General features: G+C 30.0%; 1 protein-coding gene across 1 annotated transcript; it reads right to left on the reverse strand.

Annotated features, from left to right (window-relative positions):
* Positions 1-320: 320 nt before the first annotated feature.
* Lim1 (LIM homeobox 1) lies at positions 321-22,138 on the reverse strand. The gene is made up of 7 exons (XM_070637473.1): positions 21,446-22,138; positions 17,888-18,080; positions 16,839-17,062; positions 10,437-10,612; positions 9,941-10,159; positions 2,212-2,470; positions 321-1,947 (listed from the first exon to the last, which is right to left on the reverse strand). The coding sequence occupies exons 1-7, from the start codon at positions 21,486-21,488 to the stop codon at positions 1,748-1,750; spliced, it is 1,314 nt and encodes a 437-aa protein (XP_070493574.1). The 5' UTR covers positions 21,489-22,138; the 3' UTR covers positions 321-1,747.
* Between the last annotated feature and the right edge of the window lie 2,157 nt (positions 22,139-24,295).

Genomic DNA, 24,295 nt, shown 5'->3' on the forward strand with positions numbered 1-24,295 from the left:
ACATTTTGTTGCATTTTCAAAAGACGATGCCTTAGGAAATTTTTTTCCCTTATCAAAAACTAATAATAATGAAAATTTACACAGTGACGGAAGAGTTCAAAGAGGTTTCACATAAAACGATAAGACCTGAATGTAAAAGTATTACATGTTTCTCATGACTCATGAGAAATATTAACGACCACATATAAATTTTAATATTTTTGTTTTTAGTGGCAATGAAATATGAAAAACTTGGATTTATCACATCTACATACCCTGAAACGAATTTAGGTAATAAAACACTACATTTTATTAATTTTATATTTTTAGGCTTTTTTATTCTGCTAATTAGTTATTGAAATTTCATCAGATCAGATATTTGTATTTATATCCCAATCTATTTCAATGAATAATTGTTTTCAATCCTATTATAATATGTTATTTAGATATTATAAATCTATCGTGAATCCAAAATAAAAACAATTCCTTTCCATGATTCTGTAAGAAGATCTCTCTGTGTCATGATAATATTTATACAATGAATTTTTTGAGCTTGATTTCAAACACAGAATTTGAATTTCTTAAAGAACTACCGATTTGGCATTAAAGTATTACTTTTTTTCAATATCTAGACATTGGTGTATATAGGGTGGGCAAAGTGAGTCATTTGATGAGACTCCGTAATTCTGATGGCGTGAAACTCTATAGTAATCGCTCGGGGCACCTGGGTTCTAGTAATATGCCACTGTATCGCATTAAAGCTATACCACAAAGTTTTGAGTCACTGGAGAGATGATTTAAAGGAAATAAATAAGAAAAAGAAATTATTTTTACTCTGAATTCACATGAAATAATCCTAAAAACTTATAAATAGTAGATTTAAGTTATAATCTAAAGTATATACATTCTTTACAGTTTTTTCCATATTTTTCTTTTTTACATCATGATATCTTTTTGATTAAGAGTTCAAAAGTTAATCAGCGCATTTGTGCACAATATTTATAAAAAGATCCGAGCAGTACAGAATGAAAACGGCAATCACACAGCAGTCATGTCGCAACCATGTGATTGTTATTTCTATAAATCAGTGGTGGGCAACCTTTAATTTTTCGCGAAATACCTCGTTGGTAAGCAACACTAATGTGCTGCGGCACACTCGTTGTGCTGCTTGGATGATCTATCTTGAATTTTTTTTTTCACGTGATCATCATCACCATATTAAGTTCATTCCTCAGATTAGATTTTAAAAACTAAATCAAATTGACATTTAAACCTTAATTTCAGATTTCTAGCTATTCGGCATTTTTGTTTAATTCAGATTCCCACAGCGAAACAATTATCAATTATTTCCATAAAGTCAAATTAAGTTTTGCATGCTATGATTTGATTAGCTCGATTTCCTTGCATATTTACTTGATCTACGAAATGCAAGTTTCGATTATAGCTTTAATTTTTCAAATTTGAATTTTATCACCAGAAATAATTGTAACAATAATGTTGACTGAGTTTTTAAATTACATATTTTTATATGCTTGTATTATTGTGTATGTGACAAAAGACAATTAGGGATATTTTTTTTATCGTATTGCCGTAGCTGAATAAAATTAACAATGCTGCACCATTGAATAAATTTAAATAATTTAACAAATTTTCGCTAACTTAAAGTGCAATCTCAGTCCATCAAAATAAATTAGTTATATCCATGAAATTTATTTTGAATTAAAGATCAATAAGAACAAGCGAGGAATCTATACTGTTTTAGTAAATTTTACCAAACCAAACCTTCATTAATACTCGATGATTCAGAGAAATTTCCTGACGACATAAATTCGGGTGAACCAGATCTTTCTGATGGATTTGGATTATTTGTGGGTATATTTGGACCATTTGGCTGATTCAAAAATGCTTCAGATGCCATACCATTAAACTCATTAATCATTGGCATTACGTTGGGATGATCTAATGGACCTAATTGGATTAGAAAAAGAGAAAAGTGTTAATGTACATATGAATAGTTTCCAGTTTACACCTATTTATCACATCAAGAAAACGTGGAATGAAACTTTTAAATGAATTGAGTCATTAAGCACAATGAAATTAGTAACAATGATTTTATTGAGTCAACGATTTATTTTTGCATGAGAATTGACTGCATGCAAATAAATATGAATTGATCAATTAAGTTTCTCCTTTCTTGAAATAGATAAATTGGATTTTAATGACTGTGCTTACCTCCTGTGTTGAAAGGCATTCCAGGTGGATGTCCAGCGAAGAAGGGTGAATCGTGTGGATGAAATGGTGGACCACCATAACCAAAATCAAATTTGTCACTAGCAAAGTAAGGAAAACCTGATTCATCAAGTCCACCAGGTGAAAGATTCATTGGAAATCCTCGCATTTTTCGAGATCCACCAAAGAATGGTCCTCCTCGTCCCATACTTGTAAGTTGTTTCAGTCTACGTTCTTTCGATCTTTTATTTTGGAACCAGACCTGTAAATTAACGTTAAATAAAACATTACAATTTACACTTTTTTTTGCGTATAGAATTTGAATATTTGTGTGACGTCCAAGTGGTACTAAATTAGCGAAATTACGTAATAACATAATTTTTCAACTATATTTTATAAAGTTTAAGTCTTCGAGTCAAAAATAAGGAGAAATATGAAAGAATTCAAATTTAAGATCAGAAATTCATGTTTAACAAAACTTATAAAAAGTCAATAAAAAACGAATTTTATTGCATTTGGCCACTTGAGCGGTGAATGCTCTTTTAACTTCTCTTCATGCTTCAATAACACAATGGGCAGAACTGTAAATTATGTAGAGTATATGTTCGACATTTTTATTGTCGCATTATTTATAAGTGTAATTTTATGCTTATTTTTTTAAATCTTTTCTTTAGTTTGATCATAAAAAAATTTGTTTTCTTTTCTAGATCCAGAAAGAAATTCATTCAATAACGAAAACGAAAGAGATTCTAAAGAAGAATTAAAGCTAATACCAATAATAAAAACAAAAACTTCGTGCAGGTGATAATCTTCAATAATTAAGTCTGTAAACGCATATAAAAATCTACCTTTTTCTTAAAACTCGTAAAATATTCTAATGAATATTTCGTATGACATATAATGAGCAAATAAATAATAAATTTATTTTCAAAATTTTTCAATAAAAGACATTTCTTGAGGTAGCCACAGATGAAAATGCCGTAGAAAAACAAGTTGTTTCGAATATAAAAATTACCGGCTAAAATCAAAAGGAAATGATAATTTTTAACAGTTTAAGTAGATTTTCGAACTCTCTTTGATCCATATCAAATAGTTCTTGATGCTTTTTAAGGATGTGAATAAGTATGACTAAGAATTTATTTAGTCATCGTAAATTCTCTCTTTAAATCTTTCAAAAGAATGCAAAAAATACTAAATTTTATGCATATTATATATGCGTTAAAAAATACCATATATGCACACAGTTATATATTCCATATTCGATCTCACTATTTATCTTAGCCCAACAACATTTTTACTCTTCTTTTTTAAGGTGAATGCAGTTGAAAACAAATTGGTCTTTTTTTTCAAATAAAAATATTTTTGATGGAAGAAAAAAAAAGTTATGAACATGCAAAACATTATGTTATAGAGTGTAAAATGCTACGCTACATGAAGCCTCATGAGAAGGCGGTGTCGACAGTTTGACGTTTTCTCTTTAAAGTATTTTTTTTATGTATTCAGTAAGAGAATAGAACGATTATGTTCATTCGGTACGAAAAAGAAAAGACCCCCGTTGATTTTTCTGTTCATTCTTAAAATCTCATTTTGGAAAATTTTATTGGTAGAAATCTTATTGTTTATATATGTATACATTTAGTCTCTACGGTTGAGAGATAGTAGATTATGGTTATCTGGTATTAAAACTTTACAATGAAGGGCTTATTCAAAATACAGCGCATTATAATCTAGCTCAAATTTGTCCCAAACAAACAAGGAGCATACTCATCAGTATGCTTACAAAATTTAGCATACTCAATTATATTGATTGAGTTTACTCATGAGCATGCTCATTGAGGCGACTATGATCACTGTCTGTTGACATATTCAAGTAGTTAAAAATCTAACATCAATTCTTATTGTAGAATTAAACTTTTTTATACAGCAATCAGTTAAAATGGGCAATAACAGTTGTCACAATGCCGTCAGAGCAACTACATTTTAATTTAGGTTTAGTACGGCTTTAGAATAATATAAAAAAACTTTTTAAAAAACACGCTTTTAAAAAAAAATTACAAAAGTACTCGTTCTTATCGAGTTACTTCAGCGCATTTTTGTCCCAGCGATCAGTAATTGATTTTTAAGTCAGTTCATTGTCTATAGAACAAGATCCAGTAGAATCCATATAACTCCCAGATCCTCAAAAACAAGATCCAGTAGGATCCAGGTCACTTCCAGATTCACAAAATAAGATCCAGTAGGATCCAGGTCACTTCCAGATCCATAAAACAAGATCCAGTAGGATCCAGGTCATTTCCAGATCCACAAAACAATATCCAGTAGAATCCAGGTCACTTCCAGATTCACAAAACAAGATCCAGTAGGATCCAGGTCACTTTCAGATTCACAAAACAAGATCCAGTAAGATCCTGGTCACTTCCAGACCTAAAGCATAAGATCCAGTAAGATCCAGGTCACTTCCAGACCAAAATCATAAGATCCAGTAAGATCCAGGTTGCTTGCAGACCTAAAAGACAAGATCCAGTAAGATCCAGGTCACATCCAGACCTAAAAAACAAAATCCGTATATAACTTCCAAAAATTTAAGAACTTCATCATTTAACGGATTTTCATAATTCAAACCTCATAACGGTCAAAAAAAATTCAAACATTGTTCAGTAAACACTGTAAAAACAATGAAAAACATTGAAGATCACTGTAAAACAATGAAAAAACGTGTTGTTGTTTTTGTTGTTGTTGTATATGAAAATGAAAAACTGTTAATTATAGTATTTATGCTTTGATTTGAAACTTTTAAATGCCCGGGGCGCCAATAACTTTATGGAACTGATCTTTTAAAACCATTCCGAGCTCTCTACGATGTCTAGTATTCGAGATCTCGCGTTCCAGCCGACCGACCGACCGACCGACCGACCGACCGACCGAACGACCGACCGACCGACCGAACAAAGTGTCTTATTAAGCTACCTTTTTGAAATAAATTTCAAAAATGCGCTAAAAATGTTTACTGTTTGAAGCTCTAATACATACTGAATCTTTACATAAAACGGGGTAAACAACTATGTTACATTTAAATATAATTTAAATTACAAAAGGCCGTTATAACAGAAACCTTGTCATTATGCCTCGAATCGCATATTCCGTTCTTAATTAATCCTATATGAAATGTTAAAGATATTGACAGCCTAGTTTCATATTCTTAGTGCATTATTAATGTAAAAATTGTTTAAATCCTTTATGCATAGAAGTAATTCATCATTATGCGTAGAAGCAATTGCGACATGTCATTGATACCACGAAATTATGTACAGAATTGAACACACACCTTAAAATATATTTTTTTACTAGATTCAAGCTATAAATCATTCAGTCAAATTCATCATTATGAATATTTTCAACACATCATTTAAATGTGGGATACAGGATATGGTAAATTAGCTGACTTACTTCTAGTACTTCTTATTTTATTGATACAATTATTTTTACGGTTTAATGCAAAAAGCACAAAATATCGAGTTATTTCTTTTGTAAGGTAAGAATACAAAGAACTATATATTTTATTTTATTTTTAAATTTTTTTACGCTTTTCACCGAAGGAAACCTACAATTTTTAGGTGTTTCATCCACTAACCAAAGAACCAACCGTAGCAATGGTAAAAACTGAAAATCATTCAGGATGAAATAAACCGAAATGATTTTTGTCTTAAATATATAAGAAGGTAATTTTTTGCATTGTCATGAAAATATAATTAGCTTTTTGAATGATCTACGGTTACATGTGTGCATGGAGTCAGATGTATTACCTTATTACGGAATAATATATAAAGGCAATCGGCAAATAAAAAAAGTTGATAGTAAACATATATTATCTAATATTAATGATTATTTTACTTCAAAAATGGTACTTCTGTACTGCTGTATTGTACATGTAATAGTAGGCATTGTTGCTACACAAAGAAATACAATATTGTATTCACCATACTCAATTTTTTTTTGTAGTCCATATTTAAATTTCTTATGTTAAGGATCTTCAAGATAAAGTGGCTGGCAGGTTGGCCGATCAAGCATTTTCTGCAATGCATGTATGTGAATTATTTCATCGAGCTATATCCATTATTTTAAAAATTCATATATACACAAGAACCGAAAGATCCAATGAATTTTATTTCTCTGCAATATTTCTTTGTATTTATGCTAGCTTGCAAGTATGATATATGTATAAAGAAAAGTGCTGTTGAACGTTAGGCTTTATAAAATATTTACAAGAGTAAAAATAAAGAAAGAAAAGAAAGAAATTATTATTACTATTGTTCCTCATCTTTTATTCGAGAGAACCAGAGAGCGACCACCTCCAGTGAAATTGTTATGCTTTCACAACGATATGTATATATGAAAATAATATGATTAATAATGCCTCCGTTCTTTTAGAGTGTGGAAACAAGAAAGAAGCAATTTGAATAGAATGAACATAGTGCTACAATTTTCCATTTATACTTTTATTCCTCACCTCAAAATACAGTACTGCCTACATGTATACAAAACATTTATATTCTCTATTCCTATTCATCTGTACATTACTTAGATCGTCTTGAAATAGATCCAGTAAAACTTTGGCGTCTGAATTTTTGCTGGATATTTAGCACAATTTTTTAAAAACATTGGAACTGACTATATCGTAAATTGTCTGACAGCATATTTTGTTGCATATATCACAATATTTGTAAACTTTTTGAGAGTTCTTGCAATTACGAGAAATATACAACTAGACATAAACCATTAAGCACATACATAAATAAATTTATACAGACGTTGTACGTTATGTGCAAAAAATCTCAAAGATGAAAATGCTAATATTATTCAAGTTTACTTCATTTTCGATTCAATTTGAAATTCTTATGAAGCCATAAGCAAATGGGTTCATTCATTAATCTCGTCCCAAATTTAAATTATTGTCTGTTTTGAAAATATGAGAGATTCTATCAATGGATGTCATTTGCGAACGTCCCTCAAAGTTTTAATTCTTCCTGCTCGAATGATTAACTCTTTATGCTGCGTGATATAGAATTTTAAACGATGCATTTAAAGATTTTGGTGTCTGCCATAACTTATCTTTAAAATTCATCACATAATTTATATTAAGGCATAAAAAAAACTTTTTGCATTAGTCTATATGCAAATATCTCATTATGCTTTTAAGACATTATTTGTAAAACATCATTAGAAATGAAATTAATTGAGGAACTTTGAGACTTTCTTTGAAGAATATTTAAAAGAAAACAGAGTGTATGTCTTAATCGTGAATGACATAAAAATACAACGGTAACATATTACAGCCGCATATGAGAACTCATCCTGAAAATATTAAAAATTGATTCGTTCAACATTCCTTGCTTCAATGCTGACAGCATTCAACGACAGAGAACATCAAAAAGGAACGGTTTCATACGTTGTAAAATGACAATCACAACAAACTTTGAGAAGGCTTATGAGTAGCAGGTGACCTAGTCTTAACCATAATATGGTTATTTACATGCAATATGATACAATTGACGATAATTTCAAGGAAATTTGTCGGGGTGTCAAAAATTCTACTGACACATGTACCGATAATATGTATCTCAAGCATGAATAGATGATATAAGCTTGATGGATTTTAAACGAGAATTTTTCAAACTTAATTTTGTGTCAGAAACAAAAAAAAAATCTCATTAGACTTTTTAGAGAAAAACTATAGTCGACTAAAGAGTCATAAACATGATTGATGTATTATATTTCCATGTTTATTGCAAAGAATTCATCAAGAATATTTTGAGATAAATGTTAAAAAGCATCTTAAATGATCAATTTGTAAATGTTAGACTTAAAATTAATTTTGCTCAAAATTTTTTAATTTAATATCATTTAACTTTTAAAGAAACTTTACAGTAGTCTCTTTTCTTTTACTGTTCTTAATGTTGTTTATTGTGAAGAAATTGTATATACATACATATGTGCTCAATGGACAATCGATTCTATCCAATCTCGCCTTTATGAGAAAACGTACATATTGCGGTCATACAAAAATCGTTTTTCATCTTTATTCGTGTTCATTTTATCATCTACAGATGTTGTATCTTCAATACAAGATTTATAATGAGGCATGAAAAATTGAATGTTCAGTTTTTAAAATACACTTTACATTGAATGATGAGAATCGTAAAGAACTGCATACAAATGCAGTAAAAAATGTCTTAAGAGGTCAAAAAATATTTTTAATGTTTTTATACGTTTCTTATATCCATATATAAATAAGGGAATTTGAACTGTATAGCTCTACACTCAAGTGTTGAGATGGTTATAATTTTAAGATATAAAAATTATTTAGACATACATTCTTTGGCAGCTTAGCTCAACTGTCGAAGAATTTTTAAAAATTATTACACATCAACCAGCAGGTTCTCAACAGGTTCTCACCGGACGGCACATAATGCAATGTTGCAACGAGATAGTAATAGAACCAAGTGATAGCCACTTATCCAAAATAAGCAAATTTGACATTTGGTAGTCACTCATTGCTCTGAAAGAATCACAAGTTTGCTACACCGCCATTGATTAGAATCAGCAAGTGAAACGGTGGACAGGAGCTCCAAAGTCTACTAGGCCCAGAACAGTGATGACGTGCAAACAGAGAATTTTAGCAAACTAGGTGACTGAGCCAGCAACAGAGTCAGATGGACAATCTCTTGTTGTAATCTAAGCTCCACATAGAAACATGGTTAGAGTAAGTAAGTCACTTGACTTTAAGTATAATGCCGACTCGCGAATATTGTGACTAAACTTGAGTATGAGCCGATCGGTCAGAGTCAGAAATTATCGGTTCCCGCCATTCATTCATGGTAGTTTCGTACAAATTTCCGATAAAACCATTTTGACCACAAAGGTATTTTTTTGATGTTCTTTTTTTATCGACTTTTATGTTCAATTTTTAACGACCTTAAGAATTTTTTAAGAGATCTTGGGAATTTTAGTCTTCATCCTCATCAGTAAAGAAACATCCTAGTTGTGTGAAAGTAGAAAATTGCTACTAAACTGTGATAGTACCCGAGAGTCCTATAATTATTATATTTTTGTTAGCTTCCTGGAAGCACATATAGCCAGCGATATCCAGAATAAAAGAATAAAAAAAAAACAATGAATATTATAAATAGAGAAACCACGATCATCAATTTTAACGCGAATTTTTTTAGAAACCCATAAAATGAATAATGATGATCTGTCTAAAAAGGAAATTCTGTTTGTATGGGCGAATATATTTCATAACATTAATATTTTTATTTTTTTGAAGAATATAAACTTTTTTTTATATATTTTTTTTAAATATATTTTAACACAAATCTTGATGATTTATGAAAAAATACCTTATGTATTCAAGTATTGAAACATCTATTAAAATTCATTTCAAATTCCTTTTAATAAGTAAACAGGCAAGAGATTATCGTCATTATGATCTTCATGGTGTTCTGACATAACCCAAAATATTTGAAAAGGTGATAAAAATTTCAGTTTTTTTTTTTCTAAATTTGTCGGAGATATTGATATTAAGCACGTGCTCAAAAGATTAAACAGTTGAGAATATGATAATCAATCGGCGTTATTACTACACAACAAAATAGTGGTAATATTAATCATCATATTGTATTTACTTTTCACACAAATATTCACGACGAAGATATTAATAGATTTTAAATCCTACCTGTATCACTCTCATTGGTAAACCAGTTTCTTTTGCTAATTGCTCTCGAATATGCCTCGTTGGTTTCGGCGTTTGACTAAAAGCTGTTTTTAATATTTCTAATTGTTTGGCTTTAATAGTAGTTCGTGGACCGCGTCGTTTAGATCCCGCACTATCATCAGGACTTTTATTTTCCGATTGTGAATCACCCCGTGCATCAGGATCACCGTCTAACGAGCCCTTTAGAATTATGCAAAATAATATTAATTTTATGTTTTTTATGGATCAAGACAGGATTCTGACATGCAAAGAGAATGCTTTTAATGGTACAGAAATACTTGTACCCCGACCGGCACAAATTATTCATGGCATCCAAGTGGCAATTTTCATGTTAACTTTTCATTGTGTGCCATTTAGGTGGCATGTGGCCTCCATTTGACTGCCATGAAATACTTGTGTCGATGGAGTACGTTACCTATAAGCACTCTCTTTGCCTGATAGGGAATTAAATTCTCACCTGATCTGAATCATCATTATTTTTGCTATCTGTACTCATGCTTTGCAGAGACAATTCTGATGCGCCCAAATGTCCAACTGATTCTGGGCCATTTGAAACTAAGTGTCCTAAACTGAGAGGCGGTGGTTTTATGTCTTCTTCATCATCCTCCTCTTCATAATCCGAACACAACGGGTCTGTAAAATACGATAAGATTTTATTTTGTTTTATTTCTACTGTATACTTATTCTGCATGCAATGTAAAAGAACATTATGATAAAAATTATGTTTTTGTCATTCACTCCCTAAAAATTGTTTTTGATAACATTTCCTTATAATTTTATATTCCTTCCTAACATACATTTTTCAAAAAAAAAGAATCGAGAGGAATAAAAGAATTTATTTTTCACCCTCACTTTTTGCAGCAAAGCAAACAAACTCAAAGACAACAAACACTGGCAGTTGAAAAACGATAAAAATCCCTCAGCTCGAGCAATCGACAACCTGCTCTCCTGCTCGTATCACCCTCTCAAAAAACGTTTAAAAAAACATTTAATCTTGTTTTTAGACTCTTCAGGCAGCTCTCATGAACATTTTCATGAATTTGATCGAATGTTTTATATATAAAACATGAAAAGGAAAAAGAAGGGAGCGAAATAAAGAAAGAACTTCGCTTTAGGTACGGTATTGAAATTTATTTATGAACAATAGTTTATTGACTATATTGACCATACCCTCTTGAAAATAAAATAAGTTACATTGATATCAAGGAACAGAAAAAAAAAATATTGTAAACATCAGTTCATTGCATATTGTAATATGTTTGCTCAAAAATTTCACTTGTGCTCACATGATACAATAAATCCAGGCAGGGTGATTAGAATTAAATGTTTTTTAACGTCGTTAACTTTAATAGAACGTTTCAAACAGCTTAGAATTTCCCTTTGATATGCTTTAATGGAATTTGCATCTATATCAGAATTAAGCAGTTAATTTATAAGCCAATTTGATTGAGTAATGAGGAATTTACATCAATGAGTAAAATTTAGATCTTTATAAAAAAAGCCTTTGGAGGCTGACCCGATCAGCCCATGTTTGAATGTTGCCAAACTTAAAAGTTGTAGGTCTAGTAGCCAACTAAATATTAATGTCAAGTTGTTTACTTGGAGTAAGAACCAAGTCGCTGCCAATTGCCAAATATGTTCGTTTACGCCAATCTCTCCTTGGTTCTAAATATATGACCGTCTCACAGCCGTGCTAGTAACATTGGAATCTGTACCGATCGGCAGCTATAAAGTCAGATGAAAGCCTTTTGTAGCTCTAATAATTCTAATAAGTAAGTAAGTATGTACCGATCGGGAGACATTACTTAAATTTAATTTTATACTTCAAAAAATATAGTAAATGAAAGCTTGATACACATTAAATTGTGTGTTGAAAATTACAGATTGTTAAGCCTTTAATGGTCTATGTTGAGCTTTAATTTAGTTCGCAAACATGTTTATCAGAGGTCAGATTTACCATTAAACTACTATGTGTGAATGGCAGTCGTTGTGTGATGTAAAAATTATGGTGAAAGAACGATTTCTGGCTACATGTATTTTTAAAATACAGGGATTTGCGTAAACAAATGATTTCATTGGACATAAACGGAATGAAAAATTTATATTTAATTTTTACTGGGGAGATATTCGTCATTGGTAGAGTGTTGGGCATGTTTTGATTTAAAATATGAGAATTACTGAAAAATAGAAGAACTATGGAATTGTTATGACTGCAACCGGTTAAAAAATGAACAATTTTGAATAAGCGTTGGATAATTTTTATTATATTTATAATTTTTCATTGCTCGGTTCTACATTTCTCGTCTGTCTTAGCATTTTTTTCATTATTGCGCGGAGTTTCTTAAGTTAAAATCAGACAAACGTATGAATAATCGTTGTGAATTTCGACTCTGACCCCCTATTGTCACATACCTGTGGATTTCATCAAGATCTTTCTTTATGGATATACATATAACCATTCATCGGATACACTTCCAAAATAATTTCTCACTCTTGCGAAAAGTTTCTGACGGGTTCACTAAAAAGAAAACACCGACATATGTAATACAAAAGAACCATCATTAGCAATAAAAACTGAAGCATCATTATTACACGTTCACACATTGCATTTTACAGTATGTATCCTTCTACAAAAGACTATTCTCTCACAATGACACATACATACAGGCAGGTCAGTTAAGATACTTTCGTTAATTCATTTATGCTAATAATTTTCTTTTCATTATTGAATTTCAACTTGCCAATATTATTTTAAAGAGACTAAAAAATTTGCATTCATTAAACTCTATGTATCTATTTAATCACTAGCATTTTCTCATACACTCGACACCTGAAAACCACCTAAGTTACTTTCGGTTAAAAAATAACCGAGATAATTAATAATCTGTTTTCTTTCTAAATTTTTTGAATATATTAAAATTTTAAGGTTTTGTGTTGAGAAATGTCGATCATGCTTAATTTGCCGCAAAAGAGAACAAATGGTCTTAAAAAAAATCTTACAATCGAAGGTGAAACAGAAAATATTTTTTTTACCTAGCAGAGAATATTATCCATTATCCTAATCTAAGGCTCAACTAGATCTCTGAATTTAAATCCCTCACATAACAATGGATACCAAATATTTTGTAAACAACTTAAAATCAAACGAAAGTGAAACCTTAGATTAATGACATTTGCAAAAGATATTTTTAAGGAAAAGAAGAATATGTGTTATTCTAGCAAGAAAAAATATAATTCCTTTATAAACGATATTTACAGTTTTCTAATAATTTGCATAGCTGCTCATAAAAAATAAAGACTACTTATGCTTTATGATTTATGAACAGAAATACTTTGAAAAGATTTTTTTTTTTTGAATTTGATTTAAAGACAAGTTGAAGGAAGAGTTAAACATACAAAATCCAACGCAGTCGGAACACAATAGACGAGCTGTCTGTTGCCTGTCGTGAATGAAAATGATATATGGAATAAAAAGAAATTTAACCGATAGTAGTAATGTGGTAATGGAATGTTTTTGAATGAAATAATAATGTAGTATACAAAATATGTTTAACTCATATTCAAAATAGACAAATTGTTGTACCTGTAAAATACATATTATTTAGTGAAAAGGAGAATACAGAAACTTTTAAAAATATGAATTCATATTTGGACGATTCTATAGATTCATCAGTGATTTATTTGGAAGGATGATAACATTTGACAACAAATATTTTTCAAATTCTGAATTTAGGCACTGATTAATGTCTATTAAACAATTTTTCTCCAAGCATTGCATGACAATTTATGAATTTTTATCCTTCGAGGCATAATCTGTCAGGAAGGTTCATGTCAGTTTCATACTAGATTATATATGGCTCAATCCCTACCAGACAATGTGCGTACTCACTTCAATAAGCGTGGTCATGAATATACTCAAGCAATACTAATTTTCAGGTATTCTGATATATTTTGCTAATATAGATGTTATTACGTTGCATTGACTGTCCCAAATATGAAACTAGGCTTGGAATTTGATTTATTTTTAAAACCATATCCGGTAGTATATTTAGAGCATAGCTACCTAACCATTTGTCAAACTGTGGTGGCAACATTTAAATGTATGCTGATCTGTGTATTGTCTAATAGGAAATTGTTCAACTATTTTATAATCTATGGATTTGCCCTGGATATATCATCATCAATAAATAACATTTTGCAACAGGTTTTGAACTTCTTCAACTCGATGAAACTCCATGAAATATTGATATAGATTAATTATTTTGTTCGCAAGCCATTTCCTTAATGATAAACTAAAGATATACACCATTTTAAGCAGGAATCCAGTAAAAAAACACAGGTGTCAATGTATGTAAAGTTTATAATTAGACCAAGAATTTACGCATGCCTCATTTTAAAATTGGACCTCATTGAAATAATAATGAAGTGAAACATGATGTGAGCTAGCACCAATGTGCTTCAATTCAAAGTCTTTAGCAAAAATTTCTCGGCAATAAATAATGACACGAAAATTCCTTCCAAGTTTTATAAACAATAAAATTTAAAAAGACTGAAGCTTCCGTTTTTATAGCAATCGAATATTTCCGAAAAGAAAAATAATATGAGCATGTATAATAATGATTTTTATGTCAAAAGCAGACAATTCCTGAATGAAAAATAAAAAATTTTCACAGCAGAAACCTTTAATATTCGTTTAAACGGAAGTTAAATCGTTCTCTTAATACATATTTATAACTTTAACATGCAAATCGATAATTGTTATCGCGAGTATGATCTGGAAGCATTTTGAGAATTTTATAGCGAAACTTGAGCATGAAAAGTTTGAATTTGGGTTAAAAATATTGTGAGAACTCAATTTAAATCAGTGATAATAATGTTATAAAGAATTGACTAGGTTCAATAAAATTCTGCACTGAATCTACAATTTTTCGACAAACTCAGCAATACTTCTAGGGTAAAGAATATAATTTTTGTGGTAATTTCAATCTTCAAGATTTTAAAAGTTCATAACTTTTCACGTGTTAATTCTTTTAGGACAATTTCTTCGGCAAAATATTCAAGAAACAAGGAAATTTACTTTAAGCTAATCAAAATTTATCCTTAAATAACAGTTTTCGTGAAAAACTGATTTTATTAGTGAATTTAATTTTTGTGGTATGAAATATAATTTTTGTGGTAAAAAAATATAATTTTTGTGGTAATAATAAATTGAGAATTTCTAGCTTAATTCTTCAAGAAGATTGGCTAAATTTATTATCAGGCTTATATTCAACTAATTTAAGTTCAATTTAAGTCTGCAAAGCATGTGGAAAATGATAAATTAATTAAAAAAAAAGTTGAAAAAAATTTAACGAATTTTTAAATTTTAAATGAGATAGGGGAGCATCAACCTTAGGGTAAAATCAACCAAAAAATTTCTTAGAAAAAATACCACAAAAATTATATTTTTTTACCACAAAAATTATATTCAATGTTTACATATTTTAAATGTGTTTTTTTAGTTAAACTAATTAACTTTAACTAATACTAATTATTGTGAAAATATATGGTTTGTTTTTTCATATTAGTCCACTTCCTAAATGAATCAGTGATAATTCCTTAAGAAAATATTTAATTGAAAATTGTAGTAAAAACTTGAATTTTTAGGGTAAATTTTTGGATCGATAAAACTTAGTTATAGTAAGGTAAAAGCTCCATAAAACTAAACATATATCATTTTAATAGCATTCTTTCGTAATTTATTTACCTTTCTGGAAGTGAAAAGCAGTTTAAAATAGAATTTCCAAAAAATTGTCAATACCACAAAAATTATATTACCACAAAAATTATATTCTTTACCCTATTGCTAGAAAATGAGGACACATCTTAATAATAATTGTTCAGTAAATACAATTAAGAAGGAAATAACAATAAATTTTAATTATTGGTTTGAAGTTTTGTTTAAAAAGGTCACCTCATTTGTTTATCGTTCGGAATTTAATGACACATCCTAACAACTTGAACGATATTATCAAGATATTCTCATACAAAAATATTACCGTTTTTAACGGCGGTGAAAATTTTGAATTTTTTGTAAACACTAACACTATGAAAGAAAATTGTTAAAATTTAATTTGCAAAATTTTCTACTTTATGTTGCATTCTGCTAATACAGAAGCATTGCAAATGATTTACAATTCACTAATAAAACTAGCAAAGGCTTAAAAATAATGTTTCTTTTGACATTTATGTAAAAATTTTAGAATCCAATTTTACAAATTTTATTGTTTACATTAGCATACAAAATTCCGTATGGTCGAGTAAACTCAATATGAGAATAGTGTGGGAGGGTATATCGTTTAATATTTAAGGTTTCCCATATTTTTTTACAATGTTTGAATCAGAAGAGTAAGAGAAGGATCTGCTGTGTGTATGTACGTCAGCAGTGAGATAAACATCAGATGCAGATAAAGTGTCGAATGCACGACAAGTTTTATCTCGCATGGTTATAATAATTTTTAAGCCTGAACTATTCATTTGAGAAAAAGAGAAAAATAGCACGTGACAGCATTAGATTACGTATAACGTGAAAGAAATCTGACTGACAATCAAAATCTACGAGCGTGTGTAGTCGTAGATAAACAGAGTTTGTGTATTGAATTGCGAGTTTGTGCTGAAAAAAGAAAGAAAAATCTTGAGTAAAATTAAGACATGCGCACGGGCACGATAAGAATATTGAATGTACGGAAGGAAAATGTGTCACTTTCTAGAGTACAAATTCTCTGATATAGTTATCAAGTTCTTTTATGTTCTTTTACATTTTTAAGGTTCAATAAACATTTTCATAATTTTATGTCTTGAAGAAACATGTTCAACTCACCCATTTGATATCCTTTACTTAGCATAAAATCCTTACAGTTTTTATTATCTTTACACACAAATTTATTATCGTCCAATACATATAATTGTTCACCAGTACTTAATTGTTTCCTACATATACAGCATGTAAAGCAATTTAAATGAAACACTTTATCTCGGGGTTTTCTCACTAAATCTGATGGCGCTATTCCATTCCCACATCCACTACACTTTGTTCCATAACGTCTGTAAAATTCACATGAAACAGAAGAAAACCATAAAAAATCGCCATTTGTACAAAGTATAAGCATGTTATAAACTTTTTCAAGGTACTAAAATGTATCAAAAAAAAAAATTGTATTTTTTGTTGCAATTTTGAACACGATTAGGGTTCCATTTCGTCATTGAGCTGTACAAAAACACTTATTTCTGGCAAGGAATTGTCCAAAACACCATTCTTTCTGTTCCTTTCTTTTACTCATTTTGTAGTCCATGAAAGTATTTCGTCAGAACTTTTTAGAGTTTATGTAGCTTGTACTTGCTACGAGATTGCTCGATTGTTGCATTCTGTTTTGTTCTTTTTAAGAATTTTTCCATTTCGGAATGCTTCATGTTCTTCATTGTTATATTGTGCAAGTCGCAAAAGAGAAAAATCAGAAAAAAGCATAAAATATGTTTATTTGGAGGTTATGGAATAAAGCATCATTACTTTTGCATGGCCACAAAATTTAATTTAAAAGCTATTATTTCAAAACTACAAAGCTTACCGACAAGGAAGCTTAAGTTGCACAAAAATAAAAAAAATTTTTCTTAACTTGTTCATAAAGTCATTTGACCGATTCCAAAACATCTGCAGATGCTTGATTTAATGGAACCATTGTTTATTGCTATAAAAGTCTCTTCTTTTTGCGATAAAATTAATTTATAGGAACCATTTGCCAAAGAAATTAAGGTGTTTGTACTGAGAAGTTTGAGGAACAAAATTACAACAACAATCAAGTTTGAAGACACTTGAAAAAGTTTTTAAATGCCATAACTAGTTAAAACAAAAAAACGAGATATGTTACATACCTAAAAAAGTCATTTCTACAATAAAGTTTAGCATCTCGACTAAAGCATTTCTCTGTTAACGGTGATAGACATTCACAGCATCTCACACATGAGGCATGCCAGCCTCTTTCTAGTACATTTAACAAAAATTTATCTAAGATGGGTTTATTACAACCAGCACATGGGTCACCGACACCTTTTGGCTCTGATCGACCTGCAACAAAAAAAGAACATCATTGATATGAACGATTTGTAATTGAAAGTAATTTATTAGTGAGTATGTAGAGAGTAGAAATCCGATAAAATGGCAGTAAGTAGTATTTTTGAGCGTGAAAACGTAAATTTTAAAGCACAACATCATGCCATGTAGATTGCTTCGTACTTTTTGCTGTCAAAATCATTGACATGGAATCTTTTTTGTTTCTCATTTTACTTCCATCAAAACTAGATCCAATCATGACTGACATAGTAATAAATAAATGTCATTTTTAAAGATTGTCATCTTGTGATCAGTATGTTCACACATGTCCACAAAATTTAATCTGATTATATTTTTAGGTATTTTTCATATAGCTCGGTCCTTGTTCTCAATCTTCGGTCACAATTTGCATCATTTGAGACAGTAAAATGCAAGATTTTCAATGCAAAATCGATATGGAATTGATTTGAAAGTTTCGTGACTCACGAATTGAGCAGACTTAAATTCCACTAAAGTTTTAATAACAAATTTAATTCTTAAATTGACCCACATGATTTTAAACAAAAATTAGTATAAATATTTGAATTAAAAATGACCGTTGACAAAATAAAATTGGGCAATTAAGTAAATTACAATTTCGTGTTTACTAGTTTAATAACGGATTATTATAATGCAAGACATTGAATGGGAAAAAAATAATCCATTTGGGAATTTAAAATAACCAAAATCAGGTGCCGTACAATATCCTTATCTCATATTCACATAATTGTACCTGCGATAAGTAATATGTAGCAAATTTAGAACAATAGTTCACACACTTCTTATAGATTGAATCTTCTTAGGCTTTCCGGCTGTCGATTCTTAATCTACATGTAAATCAGAACAGGACAAATTTCAGTTGTTAAAGATATATTTTATATCAAATAATTGCTAAGTAATTTTATCACATATCAGTCCAGCTGTACAGTGTTTTACATGGCAGTAGTGAAAATTTTTAACATGTCAAAATGATTACATACATTTTTAATTTTTTTAATATACACAAAAATGATTCTGCGCAAAAAAGTCATGCATTAAAAACGTGTAACAATAAGATCCTTTGTTTTTGAGCAAGTAGAAATATGCGAACATCAAAATTTGGGGACGATTTGGAGCGCATTTTTAAATTACACGCAGTTACAAATAAATTATTTGTGAATTATTTTCCAGACTGTGGAAATGTCGAATTTGGTCGTTATTTTTATTTTCAAAAAAGTAAATGACCGTTTATTTTTGAATCTAGAAAAACCGTTATAAAATTTCCAAAATTTTTGTTACTAAGAAAACCCAAAAATTATTACGAAATTCGTTATTTCTTAATCTATGAATCATATTTAGGTAATGTAAAAACAGATCAAGCTTTATGTGACAGTTTAAACCGAAGATTTATAGATTTTTACATCGATCTTTATAACGGTCAAAATTAATTTAAAATTTCGACTACCTTCGACATTTTTTGAATCCTTCGACATTCAGTGTCGAAGGATTTCGACAGTCAGATTTCCACAGTCTGTTATTTTCTTAGCAATTTAAGACTTGAAAAGCGTTAGGAACTTTATGATGTATTGCGTAGTTATTGCAGTGTAGTATTTGGTATTGGCAGTCAGCAACAAAGAGAAGACATTAAAATTCTTGTTTAAGCAAGGTGATATAATAAATTTAATATCCCCCAGCGGTGGAATGCCTTAAAATGGATCGAAATTAGCAGTTACTTTTCTGCAGGACTCTTAAAAAGAGGACTTTGATAGACATAGTTTTGCACTTGGTATTGGAAAATGGTAAGTTGAAGCCTGCAATAGAGCTTGCTTCAGGCGATACATTTGGTAAGACATGGATCACGATTGATTTGTACGACCAGTAAAGTAAGTATATAAGTTGCCGTAAGGACAACTTCGCATATTTTGACAAATCTAAGAATAAATTGGAACATTTTCTGATGTTCTCTGTTTTGTATGCTTTAAAAATCTGAGCTTTAAAAAATTCAAAATGAAGTACAATTCAAGACATATTCTGAAGATGCGATGATATTTTATTATGTGCTCAAGTAAGATAAATTATGTTTTGTAATTAAACTTATGCAAATTTCCAAAAATTGCATTATGAACTGTCAAATGTTCACAAAATAATAAATGAATACATCAGTCTGATGATTAGAAGTGAACTTTAAAAAAGTTGTTAATTTCTTCATAAAATCAGCAACAAAAACGTGAATAATAATTGATTGTGGTGTTTCCCAGACGCATCAAAATTGATGTGCATACATGTCATTTCCAAATTTGAAAAAAGAGAGAATTTTAATCACTTGAAATTAAAGTTTATGTATCATATGCTAATAATTCATCATCCTCGAAAGAAGAAATAAAAACTACTAAAGTATCGACACAGAGAATTCATTCAACAAAAGGTCGTCATCATGCGAACAGCTATAAATATCTGTCAATACTTATCATCAATCAAGTATAACTTTGTTCATTCCAGCAAATCTCATTCACATTTGTTTTACTACTTGCATGTAGAGGAAAAAAGTTACTGCCTGCTCTCTTCTTGCTCATTTTGTTAAATTGCTGTTCTTTAGTCATTCAACATTCTAGCGGAAACTAAAGTAATTTTCAAGAAACTACAAGATTCACAACTTGCTTCTGCCTAAAACCTACACGAGACCTTTGTTTGAGCAAAAGCCTCAAGCAATTTGGTTGTTACCATTCTCATCATGAATTTTTTTTTTGTTTCTTCTTCCATCTCCTTATATACTCTGTTCTGTGTTTTTCGGATGTGTTCACATTGTGTCATGACCATTCAATCTTTCAAAATTACCTTTAGATCTTAGACTTTTATTATTTTTATATACATATATTTATAAGCACATAGCAATTATCTATCTTTAGCATGCTTTTGGTATTACTTGCATTAAAAAGTAATGATGACAAGGTAAGATTTAGTAATTAACGTAGATATAATAACCGAAAAAATATTCTTGAAGCTATAAAATTTTAGTTATATTTAGATCACCAATTATAATTAATGTTTTGTCTCGATAAACACACTAAAAATATGAACATCGTTACTATACATAGATAGATTCTAAAAATCCTAAAGGCTATATAAAAAACAGACATTTATATGATGAGAACGATATCATTATTCGGGTGCAATTTCGCAAGAAAAATAATAATTATCTTTTGACTTGAGGTTATTTTACGCTGCCTTTACTCAACACTATACACTATACGACCACTTATGATCGGGTAGACATAATAAATGCAAGCGCAGCCGACGGAATTTTATGCCGTTTCGATTTTTTCGCATGCTTATCATTTTTTGTATTTTTAAATGCTACAAACCTATATTGTGCTGATTATGCCCTAAGACAGAGCCGAACGCCATATGATCTTTTGGATTCAGTGTTGGTTTTGTACAAAGAACAGATGAGCACTCAGAGCCCAAAAACGACGCTAACACCTTTGCCCGTGATAAGGGCGTTTTCGTATTTTCAGTTAAAATTTTGATGGATTTTATCAGTCGCGGGGAAAATAAAGCCTATATGCTTTATATTTTTGTAAATTTTTATTCTGTTTATTTATTTATAATTTAACACATTAATTCCTTTTTGGTCAGCGATTCTTCAAAATATTTATAAAACTTCCAGTTTCATTTTACTTCCAAGTTTACAAATTCACTTGATGGAACTGACTTAAAATAATTTTTAATTAGCACAGATTTATATTTAGTTTTAAATATATATATTTTTTGCACTTGATTCCTTTCTATTTTATACGGTCCGTAATTTGCCGAATATATTTTTTTAAGCACATATGTATCCTTAATCTTAATGAATATTTATCCTTGGTTTTGGATTCAAGCACATATTACTTCTTTATCATTAAATTCTTTTCAAGCCGTTTAAAAGTATCCGATAGTCCTTCTTTTTACTTTTGAGAATTGTCTACACTTGCAAATAATCATAACAATATCTCGAGAATTCCGTTGTACATCGTACGTACAAATCACAAATTCACGCGTCTCATTCGAACGAATACTGGCTATAGACTGAACAACTGATGCAAAGTTGACAAGGCAGAAGTTGAGCAATGGAGAATATTTTATTATATTTACAGATACCTCCCTAGCACACACATACATACACAACATTTGCAGCCAATCGTAAAATAATCTATATGACGTGAAGTTGGCTGCGTTTTTAAAGGTAAAGGTGTGTCTAAACGAAGCTGTAGTACATGAAAAGAAAATTAAGGGAAAAGCAGCGTGTGAAGAAAATCTAAAATATGATTCATATGTATGATTAAATATGAAAAATGCAGCTCTTCAATAAATAACAAAGAAACTTATTTTCCTTATTTTTTTACAAATCTAATTTCTTAAAGAAAAGTCATTTAGCTTTATGCTGAAACATATTTATGTTGTTACTTCCTCTTTCATAATTCATAAATATACCTTTGCATACTTTATTAAAAGCAATTAATAGTTGTAAAGTTCTTTATAATATAATTTTCGCTTTGAGATGTTTATTTCCAATGACTCAAGAGCATTTGCTAATTCTTCTACATCTCACAAGTGACTACTGTGGAAGCAATAACAATTTATTTCAAAAAGTAATAAATAGATACATTTATGGATGCACATGCGTAATAGAGATATTACGAAAAACTAGTGTACGATTAGAACTTCACGGATCTAAAATAATGTTAGGATAAATTTCTATGATTATTGCAGTTATGTCCCAATAAGGAACGACTTTTCATCCGCAAGAGACACAACTTTTTAGTTTTGTGCAAGTTTTGAAAATTATAAATATTTAGACAGGGATACCTTTAGAGATCTTTCCAATTTTGGTGACAGCGGTTGAATTTGACTTTGTGATTAAGCATATTTATTTTGTTGGTATATCAGAGGCGTCGCCAGAATTTATATTGTGTGGATATAATTCTAGCTATAGGTAGGGGTGATTTTTTCAATTACTTCTCTGACTACGCCAATACTGTGCATACCATATAAAGATAATCTGTTTAATAACCCTTAATTATTAAAAATTAATTATTAAAATCGAAACAGAGCCCAAAGTCGGCTTTAATTGTGTATGGAAAAGTCAACTTTAGTCGAATCGACTTCATTCAGTCAACTTCGAGTTCTGGATCTAAAAAAAATTGAAAGCATTCCATGACTTTTGGAAAAGGGGTTAGATGAGTATTCGATAGGTCTTAACACACTTAAACTTAGATTTTCATCATAATTATGAATAAAGGATCTTGTGGACTACTTGCTAACTTACTTCCTTGGCTGGGCTAACGTGAACTCCGAGATCGTCCTACGAGAGCTTCTGCCAGTTCGGAATGTTAAGGACTTTAGCGTCCTTTTCTACACATCCAATCAAGGAATTCTTTAGCCCTGCTTGAGATCTCTTAGAATCCACATAGTCTGATACCTCTTAGAATCCTGAATACTAGGGCATGCTGTGAGTGTCTGTATTCATGACTATCACCACAATTTATCCGGAGAACTGTAATGATATCAGCCTCTTGAGAAATAGCAACAATATTAATCTATGTTTAAAAATTAAATAGAGCTCTACTTCAGTAATGTGTCAAATACCAGAACAAGATTTATAGCAATATGATAATGTTGTCATGCAAAGTACATTTGACCATACGAAATTTAGTACACTAAAACAAACAATAAGATTTGCAAAATTAAATTTAAAATTTTCTACATAAATATCAATAGATATTTAATTTTTAAGCTTTAGCTAGTTAAATTAGTGTATAATAAAGCATTTGCAATTCTTCTGTATTTGCAGAGCCTAACATAAAGTATAAAATTTTGCAAATCAAGTTTTGACAAATTTCTTTGATTGTGTTAGTGTTTATGAAAAATAATTACTATTGCAGTTATTATCAACATTATTTTAGAAGTGCATCCATTTACCTTTGCACAGAAAAAATTGGTATTTGATGTTTAAAACGCCTTAATGATTCAAAAAAAATCAAAATTATGTCTTTTTACATAAATTTTGAATATTTCAAAGTCGTTATAATGGAAAATCTTTATGCGGATTCCAAAGCATCCATGGATATTCCGCAAAGAAGAGTAATACATCAATACAATTTAATTATATTTATTTCTCAAATAATTCAATAATTTCAACATAAATACGAATCGACTACTGTAAATTTTAC

The sequence above is a fragment of the Chironomus tepperi genome, unplaced genomic scaffold (assembly GCF_022539635.2).
Source record: "Chironomus tepperi strain 1889 unplaced genomic scaffold, CSIRO-AGI_Ctep_v1 contig_161, whole genome shotgun sequence".
In the NCBI taxonomy this organism is placed as follows: Eukaryota; Metazoa; Arthropoda; class Insecta; order Diptera; family Chironomidae; genus Chironomus; species Chironomus tepperi.